Here is a 12,089-nt window from a genome sequence, read left to right as displayed (position 1 = left end):
GTGGTCTGGGATAATGGTTTCTTAGGCAAAACAGTTCCATCAGAAATTTGTCAGGCTTCTGGTTTTTCCCAGGCAGCCCCCTTGGCAAAAATCTATTTGAAACTCTTTTATTGACCTAATTCTTAAGCCATGTGCTAATTTCTTTGTCTTTTTCCTCCCATTTTCCTTTTTCTTCCATGGACTGCTACTGCCCTAATGCTCTCTGGAATAGTGTGGATAGGAAGACTCCACCTTTATTCTCACTTTTGCTGCAGACATTTGTCTTAAGACCTTTGTTTCTTTGGTCTTATGTCTTTGTGTTGAAATTTAGAAGTAGTCAACTTTTCCTACCAAATTTCCAAAGTCTAATAATTCCTTTTCTTGCTAATTGTAAATTGGCCCATTTCCTTCACGAACTCAATATTTTGTCAAAGGAAGCCAGTAGTAGCTAATGTCAAATTTCTGCATCTGTCTAGCCACTTTTTTAAAATAACTATAAGCTTATTGAACAAACAGTCTGCTCTTCCAGTAACAGGTAACAATTTTACTGACTGAATGTTTTAACACAGTAACATTTAGGGATGGGCTGGGGAAAGGTGAAGCAGGGGTGTCCTGGTGTCTAGTAATGCAGGGAGCCCTCTATTCTGAACACATGTGAAGCCGGTATTACTGATACACCACCCACACAAAATCCAGTGTGGGGGTGGGGAGAAGGGCCAGGTTGGTGAGCATTGCCTCATTGGCTGAGACACCAAAGAACGAGACTGTGGTGAGTTCTGGGTCCAGAATTAAGGTAGGAAACCACAGAGAGTTTTCACTGGGCCTTGTGTAACCAGGAGACAAGACAGATGCATTTCAGCTAGTAGTAAAGGGTATGTTAGTGTAGTTTTTCCCAATATTCAGTTACTGTCACACCAGCCCCCCTATTTTACCACAACCTTATATACATGTGCCGCAATATTTGCTTAATATATCTCTTTAGCATCACTTTATAACAAAAGATATTTTTTAAAAATTCATGAGGATATATTTACCAAATTAGAGTAACTCAGTGATATTCTTATCACACATGACAAACTAAAGGAGCATTTCCTGTCTTCAAAAGCCTCTTATATGTGACTTTAATCCACTCTGATAGGTAACCCTTCCTCTGTAGAGTAGAAATTTTCAAGAAAGCCCAAGGAATGTAAGTGACATTTGGGTTCCTGAAGAAATATTCCATGGTGCATCTTATTATGAACTGATTGTTGCTGCTGCCTAAAGAGGCGCCGTGCGAGAAGAAAGATTCATCCTTGTCCTAGTGATGGCTGATGGCAGAAGCTAAAAGTAGTGGATAAATTTACTTTCCTTTGACCCTTGCCTCTCTTCCACTTTCTGTCTCCAGTCCAACCAGTGTCCCTGGTTCATGCCAGGCAGGCTCTGGCCTTGGAGTATTTGCATTGGATATTCTCTTGACCTGGACCTGTTTCCACAGATATTCTAATATCTAAATTTTCACCTCCCTCAAACTGTTCTAACACCACATTCTCAATGAAGACACACAACCCCCACCTCTTTCGTTCTCTCAATTGCATGCATGAGTATTTCTTTTTCCATAGCATTTACATAATTTACATATTTATCACATTTCTTTATTATTCATTTCTACCCTTCTGTATAGTATGTGAATTCCACAAGGTCAGAGATCTTTGTTATTGTTTGTCAATGCACCCCAAGTGTTTGGTACCCTACCTGACTTATTGTGGGCACCCAAGAATCAGTTGAATGAATGAACTGGAGGAGTTTCTTTGATCTAGAGTTGGAGATCCTCAAAATGTTCCATTGTCACCAGCAATTTGTTGAAACTACAAGGTTAAACAAGGCCTCCAGTGTTGAGAACATACTCCAGTGGGGAGACTCCAGGACAAATCATCACCTGACACTCTCTGACTTGTCTTTTCAGGTGACTTGAGAAGCAACTGAACCTGCTCATTCTTGGAATATGCCACTTCCTTCCAGAAGGCTGCAATCTCCTACACAGCTAAGCCTGAGTTCTTAAGATTCAAGACTATTTTGGAGAAATCAGACTGTGGTTTGCATCTGAAAAAAAACTGTTTCTATGTCTTTTTACCATGTGGTAAGAAGATGTAGAACCCTTTGCCTGGGGATAAAGGCAGAAGTATTTATCTATAGCCACCCATCACTCCTGTTCACCACCCCCATTTTTCCAGCCTGGCTCCATATGTGTTAACTCTCTCACACTTCTGGATTACACTCTCAACAGTACCTTGTTCTACGGGTAACTTGCACTTTAGTATCATGAAACCTTGGATCAGGAAAGGACAAGATGATCTTGCACAAAGTCTATTCAAACCTACATTGGAAGGACCACATGACAGTGTGTGGATAAGAGATAGGAAAGAGAGAATTCGTAAGAATGCCCAAAAGGTGCCTGGTACATTTAACCAGTAAGATTAAGAAAGGTCAGGCTTTGGTATAAGGAAATTAACAGCACCCTATCATCCTAACAAGGCATCAATGTGAAAATCAGAGGCGTGTGGGGAGATGCTAGTGTCAGTCAGAAGCCATATGGCTTCCAGCAAATTCGTTGGTTAATCCAACACTGCTGATGAAGAAATTGAGCTTCCATGTATAGTATAAAAAGGTTTAATACCCCGCCATTCACTACACTTTAAACAAAAGAGCTGGAGGGTAAAGAGAAATTCAGATGCTAAAGGAAAAGGTTTTGGCTGGGGGAAAGGAGACACAAGTTGGGTAGGTGCATTAAGTCAAACCTAGAGAATATTGAATGACAGCCTCCACCCCTTTGCAACCAAGGGTGTGGGTCCAGGAAAGACATGGGAGGCAGGGGCCCGGACTCAGAGCTGAAGATCAAGTCAGCCAGGTCCATGGAGGACCATGGAGCAGGAAGCAAGTTGCCATAGGTTTAAGAATCCCACCAGATCAGTGACAAGATGAGCTAGGAATTCCCTTTGCAGGGTCCACAGAGATGGAGTTTGAGTGAGGAGAGGTTTGTATCCAAGCCTAGAGCAGAGATAAATTGATGCAAGAGGCCTTAAACTCAGGCATACTGGTGGCAGTGGCCCAGCCCAAAGGGAAGGGTCTGCTTAAATTCTAGAAGGGAAACAGATGGGTGGGGATGATAACTGAAACATCTGTCTCTTAATGAACTTTTACCCCTCTTCTCAGCTCATCCCATGTGGCTTGTCACAAGGGAGTATTTCTCGTATAAGAAACTTCCTAGTTCTCAAAGCAGCCTCTGGTGTCTCACAACAAATAATGGCATTTATTATTTATTCATCCATTCTATAATTGTCAATCCGCTGAGCAGTGACTATACACCAAGCACTGTATGGGAATAAAGAGTAGAATAATCACTAGGGGTGGCCAGTGGGAAGAGCTCTTGGCGGTGGCTGGCTGATCCTGGGTACCAGTTCAGGGGGGAGGGGGGTGACATAGCTGTGGAGCCAGCAGGTACTCCACAAAATTTAGATAAGCAAAGTTAAGGAGGGAAAAAAGACATAAACCCCTTGGTTTGAAGAATAATTTGGATTTTCCAAAGGCCCCAGCTCATCACAGATTGTGTAATAAAGACAGGCCTTGACTAGTGACCTCAATTCCATTTTATCTTGAGCAGAGTGAACTCCAGTATAAAGGGTCAAGGAATCCCAGGTCCCATGTCCCTGTGTTGCCCCCAGGAAGAGACCCCCACAAGAGGCAGTGTCTTCAGGGTCCACTGGCACATTGGACTGAACAAGTGGATGGGTAAAAGGGCTGAGGTCCTCTGGGGCTGCTCAACCTGATCGTCTTCCCAGGTTTTCAATCAACAGCATCCCCATCAATGATCAGGGTCCCTGTGCCTTGTCTGCTGTTGACTCTGAGGTCTCTCTTGGAGTGAAGGATTTTAGGTCCAAAAGAATCATTTGAGCCTTGCCTTTCCCCTCCCACACCTGAGTACACTAAGGAATGGATAAACAGAATTATTACTTTTTACCACCTGGGGAAGTTCATGCACTTGGCCTCTCAGGAGAACCAGAAACAACTTTTTATCTCCACATCCACTTCCAATACTAAACAGTTCAACAAGCCCGGTTGGTGTCAAGGATTAGGGATCCAGGAAACAGGGCTGTTTCTGGTTCCAGCAGCACTAGGACTTCCTCCTCTCACCTTTCAGCCTACACCATCCTTACCGTAAACACTACACTTGGGTGCAAAGGATCCTCAGTAGGGATAAGGCCTAGGTGACATCATTGTCAGACAGCAAGTGCCAAAAATATGTCAAGTGGATGGTTTCATCACAAAAACTAAACTTACAGGTAGATGAGGGGACTGGGATGAATCACGTTTAGCAGCAAATAATTGAGACACAGCAGTTTGAAAAAATCTCATTTCCTTGAGAGAGGTATCAGTCACTATAAAAAGCCAGCTGGCTGGGGACACCACAGCAGATCCGAGTGACCACACAGCCTGCTCTTCTCTGCACACCAGGTGAGTCTCTTTCCTTGGAACTTTTTACCATTTACTCAAAGTTTTTTATTTTTATTGACACCTCCTTGTTATTTTTGCTATCTTTTCCCCTACTATTGAAGTTCAGCTATCAGAGTTATAGCCTCTAGAAATAGCTTGGTTTTAAAAGTTTTCATAGTTTGGGTTTGAAGGGACTTAAGATGTTATCAATTCTGCCCCATCAGTTCTTGCCAGAGAGAAGAGGATTTTGTAAGACTCTCAGTTAGCAGGATAAGTCCTGCTAACTTATGCTTAGTAGAATTTACAGTGACATTATAATTCTTTCTTTATTCATAATCTTAATACAGAGAAATGTATTCTTTCACCAAATTGTTTTGTGAGAATTTATTATGTTGGCACTTCATCTGCTAAAAACAATTTAGACAACAGGGAATTTATTCCACGAAACTACAATTTATAAAGGAAAATAAGACATGGGCAGGAAAGCTAAAATACTATGTAGAAAGTCACATGCATGAAGCAATAAAGACAAGTAGAGGGCTGTGGTAGTTTGGGGACAGAAGTGATTTCTAGAAGACTTACTCTAGAAATTCCTCCCAAAGGTATCATATGAGGCGATGTGTGATCCATGGTGTCTGGGTATTTCTGGACAAGCAGAATGAGGGAAACATTTGAGGCAGAGTAGGATGTTGAGTGAGGCTAGAGAGGGGATTATGTGGGGTTCTAGAAAAGTCAGTAATTATCTTATAGGTGATAAAACACTCTATCATCAGAAATGTGGGGGGTGCTGAAGTTACCGGAATTTGTTTTTCAAATAATATCATATTTCCATGTGATCCCAATATTGTGCTCTCACATTTCTGCCAAGAGCCTGCAGTTGTGTTGTTTTGCTAATTGGATTTTAAGATGTGCCAGGAGGAAAGAGAGCACTGGGAGAGGCCCTGAGTGGAGCAGAACAAACTGCCTTTCTGTTCCCCCTGTTCAAAGGCTCAGAAATCATCAAGGTGTTCTTAGTGGTAAAGAGAGAAAAGAGAACCTTTGCCTCTTAGGAGAATGGAAGTGGTATTGAACATGGCTTCTTCCCTAGTTAATCCCTGTTTAAACCATCTGTTCTGATCTCTAGGTCCAGCCTCCTTTGAGCATGAGTTCCCACCAGCAGAAGCAGCCTTGCACCACACCCCCCCAGCTCCAGCAGCAGCAAGTGAAACAGCCCTGCCAACCTCCACCCCAGGAACCATGTGTTCCCCAAACCAAGGAGCCATGCCACACAAAGGTGCCAGAGCCATGCCACACCGAGGTGCCAGAACCCTGCCACCCAAAGGTTCCTGAGCCATGCCCCACCAAGGTGCCAGAGCCATGCCAACCCAAGGTGCCAGAGCCATGCCAACCCAAGGTGCCAGAGCCCTGCCACCCTAAAGTTCCGGAGCCATGCCCAGAGCCAACGGTCATTCCAGCGCCAGTTCAACAGACCAAACAGAAGTAATGTGGCCCATGCCCTTGAGGCCACCCCCACCCAATGCTGAATACCCTTTCCCATTCTGCTTAACTGTCCCATATGCCTTGCAATTAGCACATGGTCACCTGTAGTCAAAATCCTCCCTCATTTGCACCCTAAAAATATCTGCCATGAAGCTTTCCTTCCCAAATGCTCTGGGCCTCTGAGCTTCTGAATGAGGCTGAGGGTCTTGGTACCTTAGAACTTTAGTTTTCAGCTGCTCAGGATTCATCTGAAGAGGGACTTGAGGTGAAAACAGGGGAATCAGCAATGTTTTGCCCCCATTAAATGCACTTTCAATTTCACTCCTGACTCTGTGTGTCGTGGTCTGACTCAACGTCTTCATTCCTTTTCCTTATGAAATAGGACCTGTTCACAGACAGGTTGATGAGGAAGGGTTTCATTCAGAGACTTCAGATCATGGTTCTAGGTGGGCGGGGGGGGGGGGGGGGGGGCGGTGTGTTTCTCCACTGACTTTTCCTGTGCTGGCAATGGGAGGTTGTGTAATGCCACCCAGAGGCTGTTGCTTGGACATCCAGGGCTGGAGCAGGGCTCTCCTCTTGCAACTCAGTGAGTCATGCTGGAGTCTAGTTAGTGCCTGTCATCTCTGAATCTGACTGTGACTCTGACTCTGGCTGACTTTGTAAGCTTGAGTGCCTTGCCCCTAAACCTGGCTTTCAGAGTGCTGACTGATCCAGCCAATTTCTGTTTCTTTCAAGGGATGTTGTTCCTACATATGTGATTCTGCTCCTCTCCACTCATTTCTTTCTGATACCTGTGACTCAGTTTCTCAAACATACACAAGGACTCACAGCCTCCACATTTGTTATCTCAATCAATCCTCTCCCACTCACTGAGTGCCCACTCTGCCAGGAAGGGAATGAGGATTCACAGTTCTTGCCTTAGGGCATTTACAGTTGTCTAGAGTGATGTACTTCACTCCTCACCTGACCCCTCATACAAACATACATGCATACCCATGCACGCTAGATTAGGAGTTTTTCCAGAGTAGCGCACATAAGCTGATCCACTGCATCCCAAGTTGCAAACTGTTTACTTCACATATAGTGTGTCATAAACCACAGGAAATGAGAACTAGAAAGCCCACCACTCCATCCTAGAGTATAAAAATGTTTACAATGAAATGAAACATGGTAGAATTATCAACCATGCATTCATATATATGTGTATTTATTCATATTCAGATTTACATCAAAAGTAGGTTTCTTGTCCTGGCCAGGTGGCTCAAGTAGTTGGAGTGTCATCCCATGTACCAAAAAGGTTGTGGGTTCAATTTCCAGTCAGGGCACATACTGGTCAGAGCACATACAGGATGTTTCTCTCTCACATTGATGCCTCTCTCTTCTCCCCTCCTCTCCTCTTCCTACCCTATCCCTCCCCTCCCCTCTGCTCCTCTTCTCTCGCTCTCTCTCTCCCTCCCCTCCCTCCTCCCACAGACCAGTGGTGTCTAACCTTTTGGCTTCTTTGGGCCACACTGGAACAAGTTTTCTTGGGGCACACATTGAATACACAAACACTAATGAAAACTGATGAGCAAAAAAAAAGGTCTATACATAATTTTCATGATATCCACCATCACAAATAAGCAAATAAGTCTTCACATAATAGCCCTAATTATGCAGCAGCCCTTTTGATAATCTTTTAAAATCATCAAGCGGTCCTAAGTTTATGATCATTAATATAGAAAATGTACATATCTAATAATAAAACATCATTGATCGTTTTTTTATATTTTTTATTATAAAGGTATTTTGGGCAACATAAAACTAGTGGTATGTTTGACATTGTATTTGAGAAAATAGTGCATCAATGTCTGGTTTGATAGAAGTAGTTGCAATTCTCAGAGTTCTCCACATGATCATCAGATATTTTGGTTCTAATATTACTCTTAATGTCTTTCATTCTTGAAAATAGTTGCTCACAAATGTAGGTGCTGCCAAATAGTGATGATGTGAATAAGGCATGATTGTGCACCCATGGGTACAAATAGCGAGAGCATACGTACATTTATTTTACGTGACACTGAGACACATAATCACAAAAGAAAATCTCATAATGTTTTAAGTAAATTTATAATTTTGTGTTGGGTTGCATTTATAGCCATCCTGAGTCTCATGCGACCTGCAGGCCACAGGTTGGATACCCCTGCTCTAGAAGCAATAAAGAAACATATACTCAGATGAGGATTTTTTTAAAGCGTGTTTCTTTTTATATTACTGGAAGACAAAGAAAACTTTCCTGCAGCAGTATAAAAAGAGACATATTTTCCCTTAGATTGTAAAATAAAATAATGAAAAAATCACGAGCATTTGGTATATAACACAAGCAATTGTGATAGTTTTGATCATAGTTTTTACCTGACTTCATTCCTTAAAGTCTATTTGAAAAATGTTTACCTAAAAATCTTATTATCCTAAATGTCTTCTTGTTTAATTAGTAGATAAGGTCCACTATCATAACAGAGTAAACAGTGCCACCTAGCACCAAATCAATTAGTCAAACAAACAAACAGAAAATAATGTGTCTTAATCATACTATTTATTAGTCAACTATACCAAACACCCCCTAAATTTTTTGTGGCTCAGTATAGAAAGTATTTCTTACTTGTGTCCAAGTCCAGTGTGGGTTGGCAAGGATTTTGCTCCACACAGTCATAAAGAGAGCCAGGTTCCTTTCTTCAAATGGTCTGACCATCATTGAGTGCCTTATCTTCCTCTGGATGCAAGTACAAGAACAAGGAAATAGACTATATTCAGGGAAATAGAGTGAATATAAAGAATACGCCCTGCTCTCATCCACTTGGAATAAGCAATGACATAAATCCTTTCTGTTCTTACTGGCTTGAGTAGAGTTTGGTCACATGGCCCTATATACCTTACAAAGTCAAAAATCTAGTTTCTTGGTATGCCCGGAGATAAGAGGAACACACACATCATGGTGAGCTCTTCAATTTCTGCCACTGCCTACCTCTGGTCCTCACCTATCCATTTACTTCTTTTGCCTCATAAACAGAATACAGTCCCCCCAGGGAACAATCCCTTAACCCCATCCAGCTCAAAGTACAGAGACTCTGGTGACATAGAATTCTCCCTGTCATGTCTTTCTATAGCTCCTATTGGTTTAGCAATCTAGGAAATAAACAGATGAACCTTTTTTTTCTGTTACCAAGAATCCAATGATGAGATCTTGGAAAACTAAATAGAAACTGCCATATGCAAGAAAAAATAATGGAGAACAAATGGCTGTCACTTGGCCTTAGTTTTCTAAAATCCATCCGGGATAGAATTGTGAAGCCATATTCTTCCCCCATCTCAACACCCAGAAGTGATAGAAATTCTATGTTAAAGTCATGATTCTGCTCAGTGGAAGGAACTCCTTTTTCCTTTTTTATTCATCACTCTGCCATTGTTAGGATTATTCCTTTTACATGATTAAATCTTAAGTGTGCATTGCAGATTGAGATCTCCTTAATTAGGTCACTTTTGCCCCTCACTTTCTTTTTTTTTTAATATATTTATTGATTATGCTATTACAGTTGTCCCATTCCCCCCCCACTCCACTCCATCCTGCCCACCCCCCTCCCTCCCACATTCCCCCCCCATACTTCATGTCCATGGGTCATACTTATAAGTTCTTTGGCTTCTACATTTCCTACACTATTTTTACCCTCCCCCTGTCTATTTTCCACCTATCATCTATGCTACTTATTCTCTGTACCTTTACCCCCCTCTCCCCCTCCCACTCCCCTATTGACAACCCTCCATGTGATCTCCATCTCTATGGTTCTGTTCCTGTTCTAGTTGTTTGCCTAGTTTGCTCTTGTTTTTGTTTTATGTGTGGTCGTTAATAACTGTGAGTTTGCTGTCATTTTTACTGTTCTTATTTTTGATCTTCTTTTTCTTAGGTAACTCCCTTTAACATTTCATATAATAAGGGCTTGGTGATGATGAACTTCTTTAACTTGACCTTATCTGAGAAGCACTTTATCTTCCCTTCCATTCTAAGTGATAGCTTTGCTGGATACAGTAATCTTGGATGTAGGTCCTTGCGTTTAATCTTGGGTAATGTAATGATGATGTGCCTTGTTGTGTTCCTCCTTGGGTCCAGCTTCTTTGGGACTCTCTGAGCTTCCTGGACTTCCTGGAAGTCTATTTCCTTTGCCAGATCGGGGAAGTTCTCCATTATTTGTTCAAATAAGTTTTCAATTTTTTGTTCTTCCTCTTCTCCTTCTGGCACCCCTATAATTCGGATGTTGGAATGTTTCAAGGTGTCCTGGAGGTTCCTGAGCTTCTCCTCATTTTTCCAAGTTCTTGTTTCTTCATTCTTTTCTGGTTGGATGTTTGTTTCTTCCTTCTGGTCCATACCATTGATTTGAGTCCCAGTTTCCTTCTCATCACTATTGGTTCCCTGTACATTATCCTTTGTTTCTCTTAGCATAGGCTTCATTTTTTCATCTGTTTTTTGAACAGATTCAACCAAGTCTGTGAGCATATTGATAACCAGTGCTTTGAACTGTGCATCCGATAGGTTGGCTATCTCTTCCTCGCTTAGTTGAATTATTTCTGGAGCTTTGAAGTGTTCTGTCATTTGGGCCATTTTTGTTTGTTTGTTTGTTTGTCTTGGCGCGTCTGTTACTTTAAGGGGCGGAGCCTTAGGTGTTCACCAGGGCGGGGTAATGCTGGTGGCTGCGCTGTGACACTGTACGTGGGGGAGGGGCCGAGTGGGAGCAATGGCGTCCGCCTCACTCTCCTCCGGATTTCAATCTTTCACTCCGATACCCACAATCAAACTGGGCCCCTCTGGTGCTGGTTCCCGAGTAAGTGGGCCTGTGCACACTCTAGGCCCCTGTGGGTCTCTCCAACAACCTCTCCTGTGAGGCTGGGAGTCTCTCCCGCTGCCGCCCCAACCCCCAGGGGTGCTTTCAATCAGAAGTTTGAGGCTTTATTTCCCCGAGCTGGAGCCCTGGGTTGCGCGGTATGCTTCGCTCCCCACCGTTCGTCCGGTTTATCTGTGGGCGAATATGGTGCCGCAGGGTGCTACCCGCCACTCTGCCTGCCCCGCTCTCCGCCACTCTGAGTCCAGCCCTCTGGGTTTATCTGTGCAAATGTGGGGCCGCAGGGTCTGCTAGTGCTCGGACTGCCTGCGCCATTTGTCCCACACTCCACCAGTCTCAGTCCCGCCACAGCCACGCGAGTGCTCTCCACCCCGGTGCCCGTCTCCACCCCTCCTACCAGTCTGGATGAATGTTTATTTTCTATTTCCTTGGTGTTGGTCCCCCTTGCTGTTCAATTCTCTGTCAGTTCTGGTTGTGCGAGGAGGCGCAGTGTGTCTACCTACGCCGCCATCTTGGTTCTCTGCCCCTCACTTTCTAATCAAGTGTGGTTTTAAGGCTCTTGGAAACATGTTTTGTTTTGTTTGAAATCTAGGCTATGGTTACTTTGGAGATATGATTCCTCAAAAACTTTGTAAGCTTCTATTTGCTTCCAGTCAATTGTACACGCCAATAACTATATTGAAATTACTTTCCCAGAAAACATTTGTAGGCTTCCTTTTCCTTTTGCTTTTCTTTCTCAACTGTAGATTTTTTTTATATTACTTGGAAAAATAAATTTTTATGGGAAGGCATTAAATCTTAATTTAATCTTGACTGAAGACCTGGGTCTTAATTCTCTCAAAATCATTCTCAATTTTATCTTTTTCTGTTTAGTACCTACAGGTAATCAACTTTCTCAACCCTATAGGTCTTTAAAATTCTGGTTTTTCTCTGTCCTCTTGTATGGTTGCAAAAGAGCCAATTTTATTTTTTTTTAATTTAGCTTTGTTTAGCTAGAATTTATTTACTATAAAATTTACCCCTTTAAAGTGTGCACTTCAGTACTTTTTAGTACATTTACAAAGTTTATCTGTATGCACAATCATCACCACTATCTAACTCCAGAATACTTTTATCATTCTCCCAAAAACTCCACATAGATAAGCTGTCACTCCCCATTATTGCTTACTACCGACCCTGGCAGACCCTAGTCTACTTTCTGGTTCTATAGATTTTCCTGCTCTGGACATTGCAAGTAAATGGTATCATGCAATATGTGGCCTTTTGTGTCTGGTTCTTTAACTTAGCATAATG

At 42.5% G+C, this 12,089-nt stretch overlaps 1 protein-coding gene across 1 annotated transcript; it reads left to right on the top strand.

Moving 5' to 3' along the window:
- Positions 1-4,321: 4,321 nt before the first annotated feature.
- LOC112313999 (cornifin-like) lies at positions 4,322-6,246 on the top strand. Its single transcript, XM_024570601.3, has 2 exons — positions 4,322-4,467; positions 5,570-6,246. Exon 2 carries the CDS (start codon positions 5,588-5,590, stop codon positions 5,927-5,929), a length of 342 nt encoding a protein of 113 aa, XP_024426369.2. The 5' UTR covers positions 4,322-4,467; positions 5,570-5,587; the 3' UTR covers positions 5,930-6,246.
- Positions 6,247-12,089: the final 5,843 nt, after the last annotated feature.

Source organism: Desmodus rotundus, chromosome 12, assembly GCF_022682495.2.
Source record: "Desmodus rotundus isolate HL8 chromosome 12, HLdesRot8A.1, whole genome shotgun sequence".
Taxonomy (NCBI): domain Eukaryota; kingdom Metazoa; phylum Chordata; class Mammalia; order Chiroptera; family Phyllostomidae; genus Desmodus; species Desmodus rotundus.
This window is presented reverse-complemented; position numbering and strand designations above follow the sequence as displayed.